This window comes from Sorghum bicolor, chromosome 5 (assembly GCF_000003195.3).
Source record: "Sorghum bicolor cultivar BTx623 chromosome 5, Sorghum_bicolor_NCBIv3, whole genome shotgun sequence".
Classification (NCBI taxonomy): Eukaryota; Viridiplantae; Streptophyta; class Magnoliopsida; order Poales; family Poaceae; genus Sorghum; species Sorghum bicolor.
The window spans coordinates 19,929,820-19,955,685 of record NC_012874.2 but is presented as its reverse complement, the minus strand read 5'-3'; the positions used below and the strand labels follow the sequence as shown (position 1 = coordinate 19,955,685).

At 45.1% G+C, this 25,866-nt stretch overlaps 1 protein-coding gene across 1 annotated transcript in view; it reads left to right on the top strand.

The window, feature by feature from the left end:
* Positions 1-25,866, top strand: part of LOC110435899 (cycloartenol-C-24-methyltransferase 1-like) — a 33,817-nt gene that overhangs the window by 6,911 nt on the left and 1,040 nt on the right. Inside the window, exon 2 of the mRNA XM_021462000.1 lies at positions 6,151-6,217. Coding sequence (XP_021317675.1) covers positions 6,151-6,217 — 67 coding nt within the window. The remainder of the gene's footprint in view (positions 1-6,150; positions 6,218-25,866) is intronic.

Below are 25,866 nucleotides of genomic sequence, written 5' to 3'. Positions count from 1 at the left end.
GGTTCCACAAGTGATCCTCAACTTTAAGTGATCATCAAGCAAAGAAAGTTCCCTCACCAACAAGAGTGACAAGTGAATGACCCATGCTATGACATAGGGGGAGTGCCCCACCAAATGGTATCAAGGTCAAAGATCCTAAGTGGTATCTCAAGAACAATTCAAGTAATGTCATTCCAACACATATGGTGATGTCCATCAAAAATACAAGATTCAAGCCTCAACCATCTATCCCAATGCAATCCTTTGTCACAATGAGATTCACACTTTTTCAATTGGTATCACACCTTTTATGGAAATTGATGACAAAGGGGGAGAAGTTGGAACAAAGATATGATCATGGGATAAGTTGGACAACAAAAGATATGTTTCAAGGGGCAGAGATCAAATATGGACATGGACAAGGGAGCAACATTAAAAGAAAAGATGTTGGATCAAAATTCTTGGACAAAAGAGAAGCACACAAGTAGGGGGAGCAAGCTCATGAACATTGATTGTTTGCATTTGATATGTGCATACTCATGTGCTTGCTTGCATTTGCATAAGTTTTTAAATTCAATATGCATGCTTCTGTGGTGTATGCTAGTTATAGAACTTGATTGATGATATGATAACTAGCATGCAAAGGTTGGTAGCTAGACTTTTGTTCTTCAAGTAAAGACTAGACCCTTGCTTATAACATTGATCTCACGGGGTTTCTAGTGTTTTTGTTGTCTAGCTATACATGGTGCTAAGGATGGTGTACATCGAATGCTTCAAGTGCTATCGAACTTGGTATCGAACTACAAAGGTTTATTCTATACACCTTAGCACTTAGTAGGGTTTTATGGTGCTTATCCAAATCTTGACATAGAGCTTAAATGTTGGATAAGTAGCATAAAATCCAAAACAAGTTAGCAATTTACACTTGTGTGAAGTGCTAGCTTGGAAAAGCTTAATTTCCATATCTTTGTAGAGTTGTCATCAATTACCAAAAAGGGGGAGATTGAAAGGTCCTTGTTTGGTTTTGGTAATTGAGTGACAACTTAGGTGGACTAATAGTGTTTATGTGAGATACACAGGAGATTAGTCCACAGGTGATGATGTGATGATGGAGGAGCTCATTGCATATGAGACATGACATGGAGTCATGTGACCAAGGTGGAGAAGATCAAGATGAGGCTTGGCTTGATGGACCGGTTGCAAGAGTGAAGGGCAAGTCGGAGGCTTTGAAGCGAGGGACCGCGTGTGACGGTGAAGCTTGAGCAAGACTTGGCGCCGATGGACCGAGGCAATGGTGAAGAGCAAGTGAGGTCAAGATCGATGAACCAATACGGTCACGTGATGATATGAAGTGGATCATATCATTTGGTGATTGGTTGGTGCATGTGTTGCATCAACATTGGAGGAGATGGAATGGAAAGCGCAAGGCAAAGGTATAACCTAGGGCTTTTCCATTTCACCGGTCATAGGTGTGTAGAGAAGTTTATGACCGGATTTAGGATAGATGGCCGTACTATCAAGAGGGGCAAACTTGTTTGCATATCGGTCATCTAGTGCCACTTGAGCGATCTAACTTTGCATACGTGTTAGGATCGAGTGGCGTGGCAAGTTGAGAGGCTAACTCCTTTGGGAAAATATTTGTGAAAATGCTAACACACTTACACTTGGTGGTGTACACTTGTTGGTGTTGGCACACTTTACAAAGGAGGTGGTGTTCCTAGGGTTGAGAGAGGTGTGGGTTTCTCTCTCCCTCCCGCCGTCGGCGGGATTCGGCGCTTTTGAGAAAATTAAGTGCATATTTTCTATTGCGCCGGTGGGAAATTTGGAGAAGTCACGGGAGTGTTTCTCAGTAGGAAACACTCACCGGACGCTCTGCGTGGAGGCACCGGACGCTGGCCTTTAGCGTCCGGTGTGTTGTCGGGTGCAGCAGAGTGCACCGGACGCACCGGAGAGAGTCCGGTGCCCAGCGTCCGGTGTGCGGGCGGTTTGGCAACCCTCTCTGCGCACGAGTCCGGTGAGCACCGGACCGTCCGGTGCCCAGCGTCTGGTGAGGTCGCGAGTTTGACACCCTCTCTGCGCACGAGTCCGGTGAGCACCGGACCGTCCGGTGTGGACATGCAGAGCGTCCGGTGGTGCTGTGTCAGGCGCGAGCGCGAGGTAGCCGTTGGCGGCAACGGTCGAGTTCAAACGGCTAGTGACACGTGGCGGTTAGCTGAGCACCGGACGCTGGGAGTTGAGCGTCCGGTGGCTCCCTGTGAGCGTCCGGTGCCCACGTGTTTTGCCCAGTGAAGGGACAACGGCTAGTTTAGCCCTTGGGGCTATAAATAGAAGTGGTGGCCAGCGTTGGCTGGTGCTGAGCACCCTTGGGACTTAGTGTCCATGCTTGGGGAGTGCTAGTAAAGCCTCTAACTCACATATGCTTGATAGTGATCATCCGATTGTGTGAGTGAGCGATTCTAGTGCGTTGCATTGAGAGATTGCATCGAGTGGCACTAGGTGTTCGTGTTGCAAGCCGGTGGTGCTTGTTACTCTTGGAGGTTGCCACCTCCTAGACGGCTTGGTGGCTTGTGACTCCGTCGAAGCACGCAAGGAGATTGTGCGGTGCTCCGGAGAAGAGATTGTGAGGGGTACGGTGCTCACCCCGCGGGGATCGCGAAGAGCAACTCTAGTTGAGCGAGACGTGAAGAGCGACAAGTGGTCCGGCCGGGTCAAGTGCTAGAGCTTGTGGTAAGCACTCCACGTGGGAGAGTGTGACTTGCGGGTCACCACTAGCAAGAGGACCGGCGGCAACCTTGGAGCTTGTCTCAACGGGGACGTAGCTTGGTGGCAACCAAGTGAACCTCGGGAGAAAATCATCGTGTCAACATTGTTCTTCCCGTTGGTTTGCAAAGTCCCTAACACAAGCTTGTTCTTACATTCATATACTTGTGCTTGTGTAGTTGCTCTTGTAATTAGTTAGCTTGTGTAGCTTGCTAGTTACCTTCTTGCTTGTGTAGCTAGAAGTAGTTCCCTTGCGTGACTAATTTGGTTTATGTAACCTTGTTAGTCACATTGCTTAGTTTGTGTAGCTAAGTAAGTTGCGCTCTCTAATTTGGCATTGGTTGCCTTGTTATTGAGCTTGCTAGTGAGCTTAGGCTTTGTGCGCTTTGCCTCACTAGTTTGTGTAGGAGCTCCCCCGGTTTGCAAAGTACTAGTTGCATAGGGTTGTGTGACCTTGCTTCTAGTTTTGGTTAGGTGAGCTCTTGCTAAGGTAGCACCTTGCTTGCTTGTTTAGGATCTTTTCAAGGTGCTAGAGAACTTAGATAGAGGGGTGTAGTCTTGGCTAGACCGATAGTTTTAATTCCGCATTTGTTTCGGTTAGCCGACGCAATAAGTTTTAGAAAGGACTATTCAACCCCCCCTCTAGTCCGCCATCTCGACCCTTCAGTTATGCCCCCAAGTTGCCGGCTTAGGAGATAGAGGGAGAGAATAGATGGGTAATACTTGATTGATTTCCTTTGAGTCCTGATTACAACTTATATGGCTAGAGGCCTAACTAAAAGGAGTAACAATCTCCTCAATCTAAGGAACAAAATATCCTAGTTTCCTTCCTAGCCACTCACGATGCTAGCCCCCTGCGCGCCTTCCTGCATGGCAGCTGAACGCTCCAGGGCGCGACGCCGTCTTACGTACGTGCGCCCGACCATGACACTGCAATACGAGCACTATAGACATTATCGTGTTGATTTGGAGAACTGAATATCTTGAGAGCATCGATCATTAGTTTCATTCAATAGTCTATCTCAAGCAATTTGAAAAACTCAGACAACTAGGCTGTGAGAATTATACATGGTGAGAAAAGAAGTATCAGTGGCTTTATTTGGGAAGAAACAACCATTATGTTCCTCACTTTATTTTTGGTAGATATAGAGCCAACAATACTCTACCCTTTTACCACTTGATGCCATTAGTGATCCTGTTTGATGGCATAGCTGGCCACTAATCTTAAATAGATAAGGTCCTTGGCCATCGTTAATAGAACTAGAACATCAGGCGCCCTGATCTGAAGAGCAAAAGCTACTGAAGGAGAATATAATTGGTGGAATATTTGATATATTGCATTGGGCCTCATGGGCTGATTATATAGGGTACATAGGACTAACACCTTATGTGGGTACACATTATGGCACACAATATGGGTACATAATATGTGTCGTGTATGCTGTGGCTGGAGAAGAAGCCAATGAGTCCTCATGCAAGGCGGTAGCCCTTTGTGCCGATGTCGAGGTAGCCGAGCGTAAGGGCACAATAGCCGTGGTCGAAGAAGCCGTGCTGAAGATGGCCGAGGTCGACGTAGTTGTGTTTGGTTTGCGTGTCGATGGAGCTGCAGGCACACAAGGGGCGCCATGGTAATGATGGAGACGCGTCAAGGCCAGTTCGTTTCGTGGTGGGAGGGGGGCGGAATGGCCGGAAAAGTCGGAAGCACAGGATCCAGGGAACCCGGTCGGTTAGAAAGAGTAAAGGGCGGAACCGAAACGTAAAATCCAAAAGGCAGACGGGGTAGGAACGGGAGGGTCGATGCCGAAGTCGATGCAGTCAAGCCGCCTGAGCGCCGAGGCGCAACTGGATTTGCCAGATCCAACGATGTGTTGGGGACGAAAGCATGCGTCGGTGTTGCCAATACCAAGCGTACAAGAGATAGGACCCCAACTGTGTGGTTGTGCTGGACGAAGAAGAAGCAATGCAGGAGAGGACACATCGGCGAGCAGGTCTCAACGACGATGCGGGTAGTGGCAGCTCGATGACGAAGATCCAATCAGCAGGACAAAGGCCTTGCCAGTAGTGGCAGCTCGATGATGAAGACCCAATCAGCAGGACAAAGACCTTGTGCAGACGGATGGCGCAGCAGGGATTGCGTAGCACAGTCATCGATGCACATATGACGACGATGGAGATGCAACGGCAAAGTGTACACACGGACAATGGTGTTGTGGCCTAATGAGGCAACACAACATTAGCCCTGTTGCTCGGAGAAGATGCACGTAGTACTCGGAGACGGTGTCGATGAAGTTGATTCCGATGTCGGAGTAGAACGCGCGAGGTCGATGGGCGGTAGGCGACTCAATCCCAATCAGTGATCGGACAAACCAAAAAGATACAGCAGCAGCAGATTGGGTGTACCTAGCAAGATGACACGACGGCGGCGGTGCGTCCTGATCGGGCGGCGCAAGGCACACGGCGGGTCACGAACACGCGGGGTCGAAGGCGCCAACGCAGATCGACGAGGTGGAGATGGGCAGATCCTCCCGGCAACAACGACACGCTAGATTTGGCTGCCTCCATGGCAGCGCAGGGTCGAGGCGTGTGGCCGGGCCTGGCCGCCACCACGGTGACACGAGACGGGGCGAGATCCATCTGCCTCCATGCGATGAAGATCAGGTGTTGATGGCGACAGCCGGCGGCGAGCCCGGGGATGAGGCGGCGGCGGCAACCTGGCGTTGACATAGGGGAGATCCCGATCTACTGTGCGACGACGACGATGGTAGCCGGATCAATAGGATATGGGCCCTAAAGAGGGGCGCTGCCCCCGGCGGAGATCGACCTCTCCCCGGGGGCGCGCAGTGCGGAAGCGGCGGCGGCCAGGGTTAGAATCTAAACCTAGGCGAATGATACCATAAAGGAGAATATAATTGGTGGAATATTCGATATATTGCATTGGGCCTCATGGGCTGATTATATAGGGTACATAGGACTAACAGTTTATGTGGATACACAATATGGTACTATTTCTATTTACTCTAACAGCTACAATCCATACATCTTAGACACAACTTTATAATTATAATAATATAATCAAATGGTATGGTTATAATCTAAGCACAAACATTGATATATATCACATTGCCACAACATTAGCATCTAATAGCTGATGTCTGCAGTTTTTGGGGGCTGGCTGGAGCTTCTAAACTCCAAGAGCTTCTTGCTCGGTCGTTGTCCCTTGCCGCTTAGGTGGTGTCTAGGTTGGCCAGGGGTTTTAGTTGTTGCCTTGTCTCCTGTTTGAAGTGTGTGTGTGGGTGGAGTTTTTTTTTACTTGGGCCGGTTCCTACCGGTTTTTCCGTCTTCTTAATGAAATGACACGCAGCTCTCCTGCGTTGTTCGAAAAAAAAAATATCAAGCATATCATATCAACAGATGCATGGTACAAATTTGATCCAAACAACGCTGGACATAGAAAGATCAAGGCTGAAATTGAGCTGGGCTGTGGCCTGCCCCGAAACTCCATACCGCTACGGCTTGCGGCCGCATTTCTTATCTGCCCCCGTCCAGCTTGCTTCAAGATCTGTGCTGTTGTCAATTCCCTTTCCTCACTATTCTCATTCCCACTCAATATTCTGCATTCCCTGGTGTCCCGAGCACACCCTCCATTCCCACTTCCCATTCCTGTCTTTTTCGTTGCCGTATTCTGCCCGTCCCATCTCCAGCTCAGAGTACTGGCACGCACTTTACTATTCATTTTTTTTTCTTTTTTTTTCTCTGCACTTTACTTTTCCCGCGCCCCCAACTCATCTGTATATGATAAGCTTTTTTTTACCCATTCGTCTTATTAGGTAATTTTCAATTTTTTGTAACATGGTCACCTTTGCGGGTCTTCTTTAACTTTTCTCAAACTCCCATCCTTTGCACATCTTTATTACACACCTTTTTTTATTGCTCTCTTTTATTGTTATATTTTTCTATATGTTTTTTCCTTTTGGTTTCCATGTCCAGATTTCTGTTTTCGTCTTTTTTGTTTCCCCCCTGCAGAACTGCGCATGTTTTTCATTTAATTTTAATAAACTATTTTCGTTTGGATCTTGTTTCATCTAAATCTGTACATAAATTCCTCTACTACAACCATTATGTCTTTTTATTTTTTCTTGGTATTCTAGGAATTTTTTGTCACGAAAATAAATTTGTACATTAATTTTTTTTTCAAAGTATGGCTTTTTTCCCGTGGTCTTAGGCCTTCTATAGTTCCGAAAAGATTTCCAATTTTGATGCTGTAGCAATTTCCTTTCTTTGTTGTAAATATTGTCCAATTATAGACTAACTTGGATCTAAAGATTCGTTTCACGGGTTATTTTAGAAGTACGCTTTCTGTTTTTCAAGTTTTATTTTTGTTTAACATGGACATGTTTGTCAGCTCACAACAGTAATAATTCATGCTTAAGATGCATGTAATGAACCGTTCCACATTCGAAATTGCAGCTAAGTTACAATTGAAGGTTAGTTAACATGGTCCCTTAGTTCATAGTCAAAATCATCTTCTTCGGTGGAGTCATTTTCGCTTTTTATTACAAAAGCAATCTGTTGACACCATTTTTGGGCACGTGTCCAGGATGGCAGGATAGGGTGGCAGTACGATGCGGGTTGCTGATGAGGATGGTTGCCGATGAGGGAGAGGTTGAATGTGACTAAGTCCACAGGTAGTAATATGGTGCCGATGACTGGTTAAAAAGGTCTGCCGATGACTATGGCAAGGGGATTGCCGATGACGCGAAGGAGGAGTCCGGAAGCTGCCAGTTGTCATGTGGAGGAGTTTCGGTTTGTCACGAAGGATAGTTTTATTATTTCCTTAGTTATTTGCATCGTTTTGTATACGGATTCCGTGTAATTTGGAATTCGAATTCTAATCGTGTCTGGTCGTAGCTCTTTGAGCAGGGTATAAATATAAACCCTAGGACCTTGTAATCAAAAAATCAAGAGCAATCAATAAAACACACGTTTTTACTCATATTCCAGCATCTACTTTTCGACGACTTCGTCATACTTTTTTTCCTTTTATTACGAGTTCTTAGGAATTCGTCGACTTAAGCTCGGCGTGTTCTCGAGTTCCGCGTGAGTACCTCTTAGCCGTGACATCCGGGCGCATCGCTGTTGTCAGGACTAAAGTATTCGAGTTATCACCTTTGCCGATAGCAAGGTCAAATCGGCTGGCACGCCTTAACGTTTGAATCGGGTATTAGCCCTTTGTGTTTGCAGATCAGTTTTGCATCAACACATCTTTTGGCACGCCCAGTGGGACCGATTCAAGATCAAGATCAACATGTCGATCTCTGACCTCGATCAAGAGAACGTCATCCCCGTGACAGAGGCCAACCTCAAGGATGAGCAAAAGCAAGCTATTGCCCAAGCCATGGAAGAGTTCAAGCAGCAATGTCTGAGGTCTTTCAGCATAAACAGGAGCGGTGAAGTGGTCCAGAAAGATGCACTGCCGGCACCACGGCAGGTCACCTTTGACGCCAATCCTGGCAAGCTTCAAGATATGGTTGACAATGCCATCAATCGAGCGTTGATTAACCAAGCTGGTGTACTGTCTAATACGGTTTTTAACGCCGTGGCAAGAACTTTCAAGGAAGGACAAATCCCGCCAGATTATGTGGGGCCCTCCCATCATCAGCCAACGGCGCCAGAGGTCACGGCTCCATCGGCTGCCTTGACAAATGCAAGTGCACAGTCTGCCGTCCCTCCAAGTACATTGGGGACTACTGGCGCACTATCTATGCCGATGGCAACCAACCCACAAATTTCAGTTGGGCAGCATAAACTGACAACAGATATGTTGGCATCGGCGATGTCAGGGTTAACTCTTCCTCCCAACTGGTGGGGTTATGGTATGCCTCCAGAGTTGACGCCGGGAACATCACAAATAACCGACATGAGAGGCAAAACTCCTATGACATCGGCACCTCCCAATGCGCCGGTGAACCAGAGTCCTCGGTATACCACAACTACTACTGCAAGGCCTCACACTGGGAATCCTCAAGATTCAATGTTTCAGATGCCCAACGCATCGGCAGAGTCAATGCTGATGCAACAGAGGCCTATGGCCCAGTCGGGGTATGTCAATTCAACGACGGTACCCAATTACCAATCATCGGCAGCACCTATGCCGATGAACGCTAATAATGGATGGCTTGGACAACAAGCCTTTCCACAATCGCCCCAGCAGGGTTATCAGACTACAGGGTTCCAGCAAGGGCAGGTCTATCCCGGGTTCCAAGGACAGGGGATTCCCAACCAGCCAATAAATTTTGGACAGCAACTCGGAGGACAGCCAATCGGGGGACAGTAGTTTGGTAGTCCGCAGATTGGAGGACAGGTGACCAATACAATGTTCCATACAGGTCACGTCCCGAACAGACACGTAGAGGTTCGCCACCAAGTGCCAGATCCGCAGCCGCCTCATCGGCAAGATGCCGATGCGTATTGGGCCGATAAGATTGCTGAAGTAATGAGGGAACAATTTGGGATAAAACCCAAAGTCAACACTTATTCTTATCGGACACCGTATCCTCCAGCGTATGATTTGATCCCGCTTCCACATCGGTACAAGGTACCGGATTTTACAAAGTTTTCCGGACAGGACGACACGTCAACCATGGAGCATGTCAACAGGTTCATTATTCAATGTGGACAGGCTGGTAACAGGGACGAATTGAGGGTTCGTCTATTTTCATCATCATTGTCTGGATCGGCCTTTACTTGGTTCATATCATTACCTCCCAACTCAGTAATTACTTGGGCCGATCTAGAGAAGCAATTCCACAGATACTTCTTCTCGGGGGTTCATGAGAAGAAGATCACCGACTTGGTCAAATTGAGGCAACGTAATGATGAGTCGGTTGAGGGATTTGTGCAGAGGATACGAGAGGTCAAGAATAAGTGCTATAGTCTGGTTCTGGATGATCGGCAGCTAGCCGATTTGGCTTTCCAGGGTTTGTTGCCACATATCAGGGATAAGTATGCCTCTCAGGAGTTCGAAAGTTTAAGTCATTTGGTGCAGAGGATATCTGATCAAGACATCAAGCCTTTCGAACCTAAGAGGGCATGGAATAAGAAAGTGTCATTTGTTGACGAAGCAACAAGCTCAGATTCCGACGAGGAACCAGTAATCGGTTTGGCAGAGTGGGTAAAAAACAAGAAGCCGATGTCTTGTCCTTTTGGGCAGAAGGAACCAGAGAAGTTTGCCTTTGACACCGCCAAGGCCGATAGGATATTTGACTTTCTACTTCAGGAAGGTCAAATCAAACTGTCGCCTAACCACGTGATCCCGTCGGCAGAAGAGTTGAAGAGGATGAGATATTGCAAGTGGCATAATGCAACTTCACATGACACCAACGAGTGCAAAGTATTCAGACAGCAGCTGCAATCGGCTATAGAGTCAGGGAGAATCAAGTTTGACAGTTCTAAAGCCCAGAAGCCGATGAAGATAGACCAACATCCTTTCCCGACAAACATGTTGGATGCTAAGGGGAAGGCTAAGGTCTTAACGTCGGAAACAGCTGAGAAGAGTGCATCGGTAGATCCCCAGCATCAAGTTACTACTGCCGATGCAAGAAGTAAGGGCTTGGTCCAGGAAGGAACTAGCTCAGGAAGGCTTCCTCGATCTGGCATCGTCATAACTCATAGGAGGCCTCGAGAAAAATGGCAACAACGGGAAGATCGGTATCGACGCCAGCAGGAAGATTATCAACGGGAAGGAGAAAGACGCCGACAGGAGTGGAATCGGCACAGGGATCATTAGAATTGCCCATTCTTCATCCATTGTTGGGAGGAGAATATCAAGCTTCCAACTGTCAGAGACTGCCCTGAATGCAACGGTTATGATCGGTACGATAGGAACGATCGGCGTTATTATGATGATGAACGGCGAGCTAATGGGCCGATCAGAGGAAGGGTGTCAGTTCATGACCGGCTGGGGGGCAGATTCAGTGGGCACAACAGACTTAGTGACCGTGTCCAGTATTTTCCCAGGAACCAAGAGGAGCTCGAAGGAATGGCTGATGCGCGGGTTCCCGATGAATTCATATTTTGCAGGGATGCTAACACGCATCACATGGAGTCAAGGGAGAACCGACGCCCGACGGCAAGGCAAAGGCCTCTTCCTCCATGGTGCCCTCAAGGATTAACCAAGACACAGAAAAGGAGATTGCAACGAGAAAGGCAAGAGGAGCTAAACAAGGGGGAGAACTCTGGAAGTCGGCAGCCGTCAGACACTAAGAGGGAAGGTCCATCGGCTGGCGTCAACATGGTCTTCATGTTGCCGATGGAGTTTCTTGCACCAGCCAGTGACGATGAGTTGGAATTTTCTGATCAGATAGCTCAGTTGGCTCTGGATCCGATGACGGCTATCTTTGAGAAACCTGCCGATGACGAAAGGCAGCATCTTAAAGCTTTATTCCTCAAAGGAAGGGTTGATGGGCAGCCAATGACCAAGATCCTAGTTGATGGTGGAGCTGCTATTAATATCATGCCGTATGCAGTATATCGGAAGCTTGGGAAAGGGGATCAAGATTTGACCAAGACCGATATGATGCTCAAAGACTTTGAAGGAAACGTGTCTCCAGTCAAGGGGGCGATATGTGCAGAGTTGACCATCGGCAGCAAAACCTTGCCGACGACCTTTTTCGTGATCAGCGGAAAAGGTGCCTACAATTTATTATTGGGGAGAGATTGGATTCATGCCAATTGTTGTGTCCCATCTACAATGCATCAGTGCTTGGTTCACTGGGTAGGTGACAAGATTGAGATCGTCCCAGGAGATTCTTCTTATGTTATCGCATCGGCAGAAGCGGATACTTACGAAAGGACCAGGTGCATTTCAGGAGAAACTTGGGAGAAAGATTTTCTCAAAGTTGCCAATTATGAGATTCCACCGATCCAAGCAGTCGGTTCTGACGATGGTTTTTAATGGATAGATTCGCCGATGATGGAAAATTAGGCCAGGGATTCACATCGGCCGATGATTTGGTAGAAATAGATATAGGTAGTGGTGATAAGCCTAGACCTACTTTTATTAGTGCTAAATTAGATCCTGAGTGTAAGCGACAATTGATTAGTTTGTTAAAGGAATATAAAGATTGCTTTGCTTGGGATTATACAGAGATGCCTGGTTTAGACCGATCAATTGTCGAACATCGGTTACCCATCAAGCCCGGATTTCGGCCACATCAGCAACCAGCCCGTCGATGTAATCCTAACATTCTACCTGATATTAACGAAATCACTAAACTTATTGAAGCTAAGTTTATTCGGCAGTGTCGGTATGCCGAATGGATTTCCAATGTTGTTCCGGTTTACAAGAAGAACGGGAAGCTTCGGGTGTGCATTGATTTCAGGAATCTCAATAAAGCTACGCCGATGGATGGATACCCAATGCCTGTCGCCGATCTACTGGTTGATGCTGCGGCTGGCCATCGGGTCATCAGCTTCATGGATGGTAATGCAGGTTACAATCAAATATTCATGGCAGAGGAGGATATTCCAAAAACCGCATTCAGGTGTCCTGGTCATGTTGGACTATTTGAGTGGATAGTCATGACTTTTGGGTTAAAGAATGCTGGTGCTACTTATCAAAGGGCCATGAATTTTATATTTCATGAGTTCATCGGCAAGCTCGTAGAGATTTATATTGATGATGTGGTGGTTAAGTCTGGAGATTTCTCAAAGCATCTTGCCGATTTACGAAAAGTGTTGGAGTGCACAAGGAAGCATGGATTGAAGATGAATCCCAATAAGTGTGCATTTGGCGTATCGGCAGGGCAGTTTCTTGGTTTCTTGGTACATCAGAGGGGTATTGAAATTAGTCGAAGATCTATTGATGCCATCAATAAAATAGTGGCCCCTACCAATAAAACCGAGCTCCAATCCTTGATCGGCAAGGTAAATTTTATCAGAAGATTTATATCGAATTTGTCTGGGAGGATTCGTGCGTTCAGTCCTCTTCTTAAATTGAAAGCCGATCAAGAGTTTGTTTGGGGAGAAGAACAGCAGTTGGCTCTGGATGAAATCAAAAGGTACCTAGTAAATCCTCCAGTTTTAGTTCCACCTCAACAAGGGAAGCCCTTCAAATTGTATTTATCTACCGATGGATCGGTTATCGGTTCAGCCTTAGTTCAAGAATTTGAGGGGAAAGAGAGAGTAATTTATTATTTGAGTAGGAGGTTGATTGATGCTGAAACCAGGTATTCGGCCATTGAGAAACTGTGCTTATGCTTATATTTTTCATGTATCAAGCTGAGACATTACCTGTTGTCGGCTGAATGTGCTGTTGTCTGCAAAGATGACGTGGTCCGATACATGCTATCTATGCCGATTATGAGTGGTAGGATCGGTAAATGGATTTTAGCGCTGTCGGAGTTCGATTTGCGTTACGAATCGGCTAAGGCAGTCAAAGGGCAGATTATGGCCGATTTTGTGACTCAGCATTGCGGTCTAGTGGAAACCTTGGAAATTGCACCCTGGACGCTCTTCTTTGATGGATCTACCTGTGACCGGGGGGCAGGAATCGGCATTGTATTAGTTTCTCCTAAGGGGAGGAAGTATGAGTTTTCCTTGCCGATTGTCGCTACGTCAACAAATAATCAGGCTGAGTATCAAGCTCTGATCAAGGGATTGGAGTTGTTAAGAGAGGTTCGTGCTGATGCTGTTGAAATATTCGGGGATTCTATGTTGGTTATAAATCAATTGGCCGGAAGCTATGAATGCCGAAGTGAAGTTCTTATAATCTATTTCGAGAGAAGTATGCAACTGTTAAAGGAATTCAAGGACTTCCGATTGGAGCATGTTCCCCGATTGCATAATGAAGACGCTAATCGGTTAGCCCAGCATGCCTCGGGATATCAGCCAATGATTAATGCGACATCGGCAGTCAGTGCCGGTGATTGGAGGAGAGAAATTATTGATTATCTAAAAGATCCATCCAAAAAAGTTGAAAGACGGGTTCGATTTCAAGCGACCAAGTATGTGCTCCTTGAAAATGAATTGTATTATCGAACTATCGACGGAATTCTTCTCCGATGCTTGGGTGATGATGAAGCCAGAAGTTTGATGGGGGAAATCCATGAAGGAGTGTGTGGAGCGCATCAGTCAGCTTTTAAGATGAAGTGGATGATTCGAAGGAATGGATATTTTTGGCCAACCATACTTGAAGATTGTTTTAAATATTTCAAGGGATGTCAAGGTTGTCAAAAGTTCGGTAATATCCAGAGAGCACCCGCATCGGCTATGAATCCTATAATAAAACCTTGGCCGTTCCGGGGATGGGCCATTGATCTGATCGGCCAGATTTATCCACCATCTAGCAAAGGGCATAAGTTCATTCTAGTTGCCACTGACTATTTCACTAAGTGGGTCGAAGCTATTCCTTTGAAGAAAGTCACATCGGCCAATATGATTGATTTTGTGAAGGAGCATATTATTTACCGATTTGGGATTCCCCAAACGATTACTACCGATCAGGGCACCATGTTCACGTCGGGGGAGTTCGATGAATTCGCAATCGGTATGGGAATTAAAGTGTTGAATTCTTCTCCTTATTATGCTCAAGCCAATGGGCAGGCCGAAGCGTCTAACAAAGGAATTATCAAGCTTATTAAACGAAAGATTGAAGAAAATCCTAGGCGGTGGCATACATTGTTGAATGAAGCACTGTGGTCTTATCGGATGGCTTGTCATGGATCAACCAAGGTGTCACCCTATCAATTGGTGTATGGACATGATGCAGTGTTGCCTTGGGAGATTAAGGCTGGATCCAGGCGATTATCTTTTCAAGATCAATTGGCTGCCGATGATTATGCCACTTTGATGACCGATGAGTTAGATGATTTAGCAGGGCATCGGTTAAAGGCTTTAATGAGTATAGAAGAAAATAAGAAGAGAGTTGCTAGATGGTATGATAAGAAAGTAAAGGCTAAGGAGTTTGCCGATGGGGATTTGGTATGGAAGTTGATTTTGCCAGTCGGGACTAAAAGTTCGAAGTTTGGGAAGTGGTCTCCTAATTGGGAAGGTCCTTATCGGATAAGACACTCAGCTCCTGGTAATGCCTATATTCTAGAAACTCTCGAAGGAGTTGAATTTCCCAGAGCATTAAATGGCAAATATTTAAAGAAATACTACCCCAGCATATGGGTCGATGCATAAAAGTTTAAGTGCCGATAACACTCCTATCGGCTGGATTTAAATGTTTAGGGGCAGACTTAATGTTTCAAAAGATGCCGATAACAGTCTTATCGGCTAGACCAAAAGCTAAAAGCGGAAAAAGCAAAGGTGTGTTGCCGATGAAAGCTTCAGATGTTCAGCAGCGCTTGGATTGCTGATATGGCGCGCAGCCGAATCTGATTGGCTGTCTCTATCTCTTTGATATCATCATCGGCAGAACCTTCTATCGGCTTCAGCTTCCTCTTCAGCTGCAGCGCTTTGCGACCTTGGACGTTTCGTTCTTGTTCAAGGTGCTTGATGGTCTCCGGCAGTTGACTCTCTTCTTGCTGGGCTTGGGACAGAGCGTCCTCTACTTGCTTGAGTTCGGCCAGCAGAGCTTCTCTTTTTGCCGATAGATCAGATACTTTCTGCTTCAGTGCATCGCCTGAGGACCTTAAGGTGCCGATGTTCTTATGTTTCTCGTCGGCTAAGAGTTTCTCTTTCATCATCTCCTCAGAAAGCTGGATTTGAGCAGTTCTATCGGCAAGGCGTCGAGTGGCTCTCTGGTACTGTAGCTGGCGGCTTTCAAGGTATGCAGCATGGAAGAGGGTTTCTTCAGCATCGGCAGGAATTTGGCCTCTAAGGGTTTTGAACAGGGCCTTGGCCGGGTCAGAATTGTTGACCAGTTGAGCAGTGTCTTGATGAAGTATGGCCGATAGCTCTTCCAGCTTAGCTCTGGTTTCTGCCGATACAGTTCCAACTGCCAGGGAAGAACTTGCTTCCTCGCCTTCTTCTTCGAAGATATCAATGGCGAAGGAGAATAAGCTGTCGGGAGAATCTTGTTCCTGAAAATGAAGATGGAATAAGTCATTTTTATGGTCAAAACTTCGGCAGACGATACTGGTGGAAAATTGGATGACTTACTTGCTTCAAGGCGATTTCTTGCCTTTGACTCGAAGATGCCGATGGAACTACAGGTTGATCGGCAAATATTGCCGATGGAACGATATCGCCTGAAAGAAGACAGGAAGGGTTATGAGACTAAATGAGAATAAGTTTGTCGGCAGAAGTATTGTTGAGATATGTTACCCGGAGGAGGAACGACAGTTGTCTGAATCGGGGAAACCGCCGATGATATAACTGGACCTGCCGGGTCAGTTGTTTGTTCACCTACGTCAGCTGATGTACCTTCCGTTTGAGGTTCTTCCTGCTGGGGTTCTTCCATCTGTGGTGCTTCCTGTATTGGTTGGGGGGATGGTGCTTGCTGTGTCTGGACTTCTGGAGAAGAGGGGGAAGATTCCACCGGGATTGGAGACACCGGAGGAGGAGGGGGAGTTGCCACTTTCTGGCGCTTTGTTCCAGCCTTAGCACCTTGGGTGCCCTTCCTCTTTGGCTGGCTAGACTGGGGGGCATCGGCACCTTGGCGTTTGGCTTTTGCCGATGCACCAGTTTGCTGCAACAACAAAAAGAAGTTTATGAGCACAGATAGCCGATACAAAGATAGTCAACATAAATGAAAAAGGTTCTAACAAATTGCCTTGAAAGCTTGCGCCAGAGTGGAAGCAGTTACCGTTGGCGATGTCTGAGTTTTCCTGGTGGTAACTTTCTTGAGGCGCGCACCCCGATGCATGATGGAAGCCAGAGTGGGAGCATTGTGGCCGATTGAGGAGATCGGGCCTGAGGGGAACAAGTCGATCGGCTTGCCACTCCTGCTAACCGATGGGGGAGTGTTGTCAACCTGCAAAAGGAATACAGGGGTAAGTTACCGATGGAAATAGTATTGGAAAATGAGACATCGGTTTAAAATACTTACGGTGTCATCAGGGACTTCGTATTCGGGGTCGATCATGCCGCGGTATGAGAGGGCCGATCTGCAGAATAGATTCTCTTTCCATTCTGCCCACCATAGCTTGTATGCCTGAGTAATAAAGGCAGCTGGAACCCATTCTGACAGATCTACATCTGTATCGGCATTTGGTGGTAGCTGGGCTACTCGAGTCCACTCGAGAAGGTTGGTGATGGGTTCTCTGGGCTTTATCACATCGGCATAAGGAAGTGCAATCGGCAACTGGCCGAAAGCTAGCTGGCGAGCTAATGCCGATGGATGGTAAAATTCATAGGTTTGGGGAGAGGTTTTTGTGCTACCGAAGAAATTCACTGGTATGGCTCTGGGAGTCACAATTGCCATCATCACCTCATTGTCCCTGTCGAGAGCTTCATCAAATGGATTGAAGGTCAGAGGGAGCATACTATCTGGGTCGTCATAAGCCAGCCATGGTCGTTCATCTCTGGCCAGACCCTCATACAGAGTCTCGAAGAATCGGCCGATCTGATCCGGATTGTTCCCTGAACCGGGTAAGACTATAACGGCATCGCCAAAGTTTAAGGGGGCACGCGTTGCCGATTCCTCTTCACCCAACACATGATTCTCGGCTATATCTCTTGGGAAGTGCTGTGAGAACAAGTTGAAATCAAGGCGCTTATGCAGGTGCAGATTGAGCCACATATTAATAAACCACCAGGGGCCTCCCAAGTTGCCGATGGATTGGCCAAGCAGGAGTTTCTGGGCTACCTGATGAAGAAGGTGGTAAACAGCGCCGAGCAAGTATCGGCCGAGAGGAAATTGGCCGCCGCTAGCCAGTCTTTCTGCTGCCGATAGATAGACAGAAGTCGGTCCTGCCGATCGACCACAGAATATAAACTTGTCCAGCCACATGTTCAGAAAGGTGGTTTGCTCCTTTATGGTGACAGGCCCTCTCCCGCGGTACTTCTGGATGTACCCTGACCAACCGCCGATAGCGCGAGTCTCCACTTTGGCACTGGGGGCAGTATCAAAAAAGCGGGTGCTATCGGCAGAGGATATATCTAGCCCAGTGAGCATGGCTACATCGGCAAGGGTAGGAGAAGCAGGGCCGTGGCCAAAAACGAAAGCATTGAGAGTGTCTGACCAGAAGTGGGATGCAGCTATCAGCAGCGACTCGTTCCTGTGCATATCGGCAATGGATAGCCTAATGCATTGAGCTAGTTTCCTCTCACCCCACTGGACTTCATAAGAATTGCTGACCCTCAAGAACCAATCTTTCCACCCTACAGTAGGGCTGGGCCAAGAGCGAAAGGTGTCTTTCCACAGATCTAAAGAAAAGTTTTCGGCTCTAAAGGGAATCCTGTTGGTTTCTGCATTGATAAGGTCGGTTGGATCTGGATTCCCTAGAGGGCCGAGGCACTGAAGGTGTGGTTGATCGGTAGGGATGACAATTTTGTTGGACAATTCCTAGTGTTTTGGGGAATAAAAATACAAAGAAAAAGGAAAAGGAAGATATTCAGTAAGATGAATCGCAGATGAGCAGGAATGCGAGAAAAGGTACAGGAGATGAGATGGAAGTCTGACCTCAGGGACGACGAAGCCAATGGCCATCTTGTCGTGAAGAGGACGTTGGAGGGCACCGGAGTTGATGAAGAGGAGTGCTTGTCGGAGATCTTGAGGGTTGTAAATGGCGTCGCCGCTGGAAAAGCAAAGTTGGATAGTAGAATGGTGTAATGAGGGAGGAGTACCCAAGAAGGAACTATTTATAGGACAAGATGGGCAAGGGCAAATCCGACTTATCTCTTTGCCGCATCCGAGAAGCCCGAGGGTACTCAGGTGGATATGGTAACTGTTCGCACGGTAATCCAGGGATTATGCAGGTGATTTGACAGGAGGCGGTCGTTATCTAAAGATATTTTACTGTGCGCGATCTCCTGGTCGGTCCATCGGCGATATTCTATAACGGTCATCTTGCCGATGGGCGGATAGAGGGGAGGTAACCGTTTTTGCGAATATCCTGGTCAGAGCATCGGCAGATCTTTGTAACGGTATTGTTGCCGATGTACGACCAAGAAAGATGCCCGTTTAGGAAGGTGGGGATTTCGAGGAATCTGCGGAAGATTAGGATCAGAGTTATCCAGATTGAGGTTGTCGGTTACCAGATTAGGAGCATTAATTGCGGAGAAGGCATCATTACTGCAGAGAATTTCGGAGCATTAATAGTTTTATACTCCGAAACTGGGGGGCATGTGTTGACACCATTTTTGAGCACGTGTCCAGGATGGCAGGATAGGGTGGCAGTACGATGCGGGTTGCTGATGAGGATGGTTGCCGATGAGGGAGAGGTTGAATGTGACTAAGTCCACAGGTAGTAATATGGTGCCGATGACTGGTTAAAAAGGTCTGCCGATGACTATGGCAAGGGGATTGCCGATGACGCGAAGGAGGAGTCCGGAAGCTGCCAGTTGTCATGTGGAGGAGTTTCGGTTTGTCACGAAGGATAGTTTTATTATTTCCTTAGTTATTTGCATCGTTTTGTATACGGATTCCGTGTAATTTGGAATTCGAATTCTAATCGTGTCTGGTCGTAGCTCTTTGAGCAGGGTATAAATATAAACCCTAGGACCTTGTAATCAAAAAATCAAGAGAAATCAATAAAACACACGTTTTTACTCATATTCCAGCATCTACTTTTCGACGACTTCGTCATACTTTTTTTCCTTTTATTACGAGTTCTTAGGAATTCGTCGACTTAAGCTCGGCGTGTTCTCGAGTTCCGCGTGAGTACCTCTTAGCCGTGACATCCGGGCGCATCGCTGTTGTCAGGACTAAAGTATTCGAGTTATCACCTTTGCCGATAGCAAGGTCAAATCGGCTGGCACGCCTTAACGTTTGAATCGGGTATTAGCCCTTTGTGTTTGCAGATCAGTTTTGCATCAACACAATCTGATTGTGCTCCACTATTTACTACTTTTTCTATTTTGTTCCATCCAGGAGTCTGATTTCTGATATTGCCGCATCACCTTCATTCCCCCTCATAGTTAGCAACTGGTAGAGGATGTTGAGCTTCTGCAGCCTACTAGCCTGCTGTTGAAATGGAAAAATTTGCATATCAGTATGTCTCATAATGTAGTTTATTTTATGCTTTACTTAATCATTAGTTACAAATACTTGCCTTAGTTAGTATCCTTGTTAGGATGCTCCCGTCGAAGTACCTAGCATAAAACATTGTGTATATACCTGTGTCGTTCCTGAGATTAGAGAAACCAAAAACAACAATTAGTCCAACTTTTTTCCTAATTTATTGTTGCTTTCCATGCTAATGTATGCACTTACACATCACAACTGGCCCCTGTCATGTTTATGTATTCTGTTTCCCAGTCCTCATCCATGACATCTTCTCCCTGGTAGTGGTTCCTTATGGATTGGCACATCGCCTGATGCATCCATTTAACAGTAGTAGTGTGTTTTTTGGAGAGTTCGTTGGCCCCAAGATCCATGTCCAGTGGATCCAACACCATAATCTTCTTCCACTCCAAATCCCATGCATACAAGCTCCAATTGAATCCCACCATCAATGGTGCCAATATCTATGCCCAAAGACATCGTATTACATCCTATTGTACAATTTAGACAAAGTAACACATCGTTACAATTATTCTTACCAGTTTGCAATCAAGTACATTGTAGTCCACATTTTTCCCCACTAACATAGCTTCCACCCCCTTTAAATCCAGGCCCATTGCCCGTCCACCATTTCTGATCTGAAATTGCCACCTCTGAGTTAACTTTTATCGTTCCCCATATAGGTTACAAAAATGTCAATAGACAATTTCATCTTACCGATTCAAGAGCAAACTGTACTGGCATGAAATGCCTCCACCTCTTCTCGCTCCACTTCTCATACATATCCGCATCCATTTCTTGAAACAACCTGACGATCGCTTCCATTGTAGGCATTGTCATTTCGTATTCACCAACAAACATTTCACATAAGGTCCGCCCTGTAATTTCTATTACTGGGTCCCTGTTGTTCCGGTACCACACCCTGCAATTCCACCCAATTCCTGTCAGATTCTATTGTTTGTTACGATCCTTTCCGTCACTTCTAATCTACATACCTCTTTTCTTCTTCTTCTGTTTGATTTCTAATTTTTTTGTCCAGTATGAGTTGTTGCTCCAGCGGTGCATCTTGGTGTGTCAAATTTATTGTGAACGGCGAAACACCAAATCTTGAGTTTGTTTTTAGGTAAGGAACATCATTCATAAGTTCATCGACCATACTGAACTCGTTGCTCCTACCTACAGCTACTACCTCTGCTCCGCCAATCACACAAATCGGCATTGGGCTTTCAACACCCACCTGTGTCCCGTCTGCATACAGTGTAGTAACTGCATTATGTTTTTGTTCTATCATTAACTACACTCATTGCTCTCTTTTGCTCTGATTAAAAATTATGCAATGAAATCACCATATATGCTATCTAATCCCCCTTACCTGTTATTAGCATGATCCCCTGAAGCCTTGTGTCTTCGTCGTAACATATAGTTGTAGTATCTTTCGCTCCCCATGTTTCCTGCCCTACCATAACTTTCAATTACGAAGAATGACATCAAACTTTCATGTACAAAATTTTTAAGAAATGTTTTTTCACCAGTATAACACTTACCAATGTCAGTTATTTCGGAAAGCAACCTATCAGCATCACAATTGCTGACCTGCACAACCCCCATTTGGGCTACTTCTCGAATTACACCTTGCACCCCATTTTCAGTTGTGCGGTCCTGTTCTATAGCTGATGACCGCTGGTGATTTTCTGAACTGGATTTGCTGGCGCTGAATAAACTGTCTCCCTCAGTTTTGATTCCATAATGATTTGGTGGTGATTCTATTTCATCATCTGAAGAGATGTCTACGATGTTTTTAGTAGGCGAGACACATGTATTGTCCACCTTGCTCCCATGCTGATCTGTTACTACATTTAAAGTTTGTTAGTTACATACACATCATTACTTTTGTCTGTTTTTTTGCACGTAGTGATTTTGGATTATGGGAAATTACCTTTGTTTGACGACATGTATTAACACTGCTCTTACAGTGGAACCTAATTTTATTTTCTCTCAGCACCCCACCATCTGATTGTACTCCCATTTCATATTTATCTTTTGTCACTACCTCTTCCTCCTCTGAGTCATCTTCTATAGCATCAACATTCTTCAACCTTTTTGCAATCAGTTCCTCTGTTTCCTTTTCCGCTGCTTTCATATGTTTCATAACAATATCGAACATCTCAGTATCAGTGTCTCCCTTTGCTTGAAGCTTTACGGACTGTAGGTTCAACAAACGGTGCCTAAAAGTTTTGCCATGCATTGTCGAATGATCCTTTTGGTACATTTTCAGTTCCTCTGGAAGGACATCCATAGCATCTCTTGTCCACCTCTTCATAATATGAGCATCAGGTATTTTACCAATGTCCTTCTTCAACAGCAGCTGCAAGTTTGATATACGTTAGAACAACATATATTTAAATTAGTACAGAATTTGTCAACAAGTTCTGTAAAAGTAATGGGAACAAGCTCTTTACCCTTATTGTATGACAGCACAGAATCCCAAAATGTTCATACAATCCACATTCACAAATATATCTTTCCCCACCGCGAATTTCTTGCACCTTGAAGTGCACACGCGCCCACTGAGCTCTCACAGTGGCATTATCATGGGAAATAGTATAAGTATTACCCTCTACTGCACTTTGCACATAGTTTGAAGCCTTGTCCACCTCTGAGCGAAACAATTCAAATGCAGCCTTTGTATAGATTGTCAAGGCATGTCGCTCAATGGCCCAGAGCTGGCTGTGCACCATTTTCAGCTGCTCGTATAAAATAGTATGAATTATATTTTGCAATACATTTATATTATAGATTTATAGTAGCACAAACATTCTGAAATACTAAGAAGACACAAGCAGATAAGGTCCATCCATACCTGTTTGGTCTTGTCCTCTGCTATGTCCTCCTCCCTCTCTCTTTCATACAACATTCTGTTATACTGAGATACAAAATGATTCATCGATGAATTTCTTGGCACATAACGCTTTAACATGAAGTTTGCGCTCTCACTTCTCTGCGTACTGCTCATCCTTGCACAGAACTTGTCTTTTGACCATGGTTTTGCCCATTTCTTCTTGCTCTTGTAAATTCTATTCATGAAAGAATTCTTCTGTAAGTTGTAACGTGTAACCAAATCATCCCATGCTCTTTCAAACTCATCTTCAGTTAACATTCCATTGACAACCAACCAAAAATCATCTCTAAACTTCTTATTTTTCGTATAAAGTGGACCCAAACATTCCCTGATCCTTTTCATCACGTGCCACTTGCACCACAGATGGTATGTACTGGGCATCACAAAACGTATCGCCTTAGCCATGGCCTTGCATTGATCTGTTATAATTATCAAAAACATTAGATCGTCCCGTTAGACCATGTTAAATAACGAATTTGTATAATGCAGAATACGCACCTGTCAATATGGTGAATGGTGCCTTTCCTCCCATTAGATTCAAGAATTCTTTGAATACCCATTTGAAGCTTCTTGCTGTTTCTCGCCTCATCAGAACACCAGCAAATATAGTGGTCTGGAAATGGTGGTTCACTCCCACAAACAGTCCAAATGGCATCTTATATATGTTTGTGCAGTATGTGGTGTCAAAAGTCACTACATCTCCAAAGCAAGCATACTGCTCCCGCCCTCTCCCGCTGCACCACAGCAGAGTGCGTATTCTACTATGTTTGTCTAGCTCCACACTAAATCTAAATCCAGGATCAGCCTCATGCATTTCCCTAAATATGTCCATAGTCTTTTTTATGTCATCCCCCATTTGGTCCCTAGTGATTTGGCTGCAAATTGTCCGCAAAGATTTCTTCGTCCAAGGCACATCAGCACTGGTACCGTAAACATCACCCATAATACAGTGAACCCTAGTAAGGCTCACATTGTTCAGTCGGAGATTCCTAATCATCTCTTTCATGCTGGGGTCAATTTGTCTATGCGAATTCCACTCCCTTTTCTCACCATTAGTCCTGGACAACTCATGGTTGTGTTCCTTTACATGTAAGCTTATATACCATCCATAGTCATCTGTCCTAAGCAACCTAATTTTTGCTGGGCAACCACATCTTTTTGTTCCAGTAGTGATACGAGAATCATTACCCTGTGCATTTAATCAATTAAGCATTAGTATATTGCCGGTCAAAATAATTCTTTTTTCTGAGCAAGATATTATAGGTCTATGAATTCATACCGATTTCTGGCACACTATCTCCTGCATGCTTCTGTACTGCTCTGCATTTTCTGTATTCTTAGCTGAAGATTTTGGTCCTGGACGGCTTGAGTTAAATTTCACACCAAAACCGACCTCCCAAGAATACATGTTATAAAATTCCCTAGCCTCCTCCCTAGAATCAAACACCAAACCTACTTCAGGCTCAAATATGTGTTCAGTTTTTCTCGTTGGCGCACTCCTCATTGCCCTCTCTATCGTCCCCATTGCCCTTGCCTTTCTGGAATTAGGTAGGTTAACACCAGTTCGTACTCTTTTCCTTCATTTTATTGAAAACCAAGAAAAAATCAGTGAGCAAGTCAGCCTCATTAGTGCTTGTCATTATTAGTATTGGAGAAAAAGAAATCACCTTTTTTTGTACGCACACCCCTCTTGTGACTTGTCAATGTAATACTCCTGAGTCACATCCACTTCAATAGCGACCTCTTCACTGTCCGAATCGGAATCACTCGAGTCTGAAGACAGCACCTCACAATCATCAAAGTCTGAATCAGCATGATCTAGATTATTTGTTTCTTTTAAACATCCATCAGAATCTGAGTCAGTTTCATTGGCACACCCTGCATCAACATTAGCATTTTCCACATCATCATCTTCACTTTCAAGTCGGCTGTTATCGTTTAGTTCATCAGTATCTTCCATTAGTGTCCCAGCTTCAACATTAGTATCTTCCACATCATCATCTTCACCACCCAAGTATCCATCATCCCCACATTGTTGTGCCTCGTCAGCATCACTCCGTTTCACTGCGTCATCACAGAAGCAATTATCGTGGTAATCAAACTGAATCGTACCAGCTGAAGCCCTGTTCAACAGATCTGTAAAGGATCCTGTAAAAAAACATACCCATTAACTTTTTTTTCCAAATTGTAAAAAAAACATATTTTTTACATACCATAATTTGTTGCATTGTAAGGTTCTCTAGCACCTAGCAGGATCTCCATTGCTGAACTGTAAGGTCCATTTGTTGAGAACTTTCCCTTTCCTTGGTCCCTAGCAAAACCTGTTAAATTAATGTAACAATTTGTCTTTGAGTAAACTTCTCAATTGAACAAAACTTCTCAATTTCATGTTCTTTGTCACTAACCTGATTCATTTGTTGACGCTTCAAACATTTTCTTGAAATCAGCTTTTGTTGTAACCGGCATTTTGTTCACACCCTCATCATTCAATGTACCCCTGAGAAAATATATCTTGTAAACTATACTTTTAGTACAGTATACTAAAATCTAGCAGTAAACTATAAAAAATATAATAAAATTTTACAATGTTCCTTGTCAAAATTTTACAATGTTAATTCATATTAATTTAAAAGACTAGTAAATCTAGCAAGTATTTATACCACTCAGGAGCACAAAATAAAAATGTGTTGCTGACAATATAAAAAATTAAATGCACACTTTGCAGTTTCTAGTACTAGTAGTAGTTGTCGAATGCATTGCTGGAAAATATATACAGAATTTGCTTTCAAGCAAAATATGTACCAACATTCAGACATCAAGGAAAAAGAAAACAAGAGCAGTACAAGACTTGCCTCATTTTTAAATTCGGATCTGGATCTGAGCGCGATTGACGGAAAACATTGGCTAGCTTCTCATTTGTCCAATAGATCTAGTTTGCAGTCATGCAATGCTGGAAAGAGAACTCATCAGAGAAAGTGGGAGAAAGAGATCGAGACATGAACGCATTCACATATAAGTTTTGAGAGGCAGAAAAATTGCTGGAGAGAGAAAATACGAGCCGGACATACAGAGAGATCTAGCGTTGAGGAGAGGCGGAGGCACAAATCTGTTAGATTCG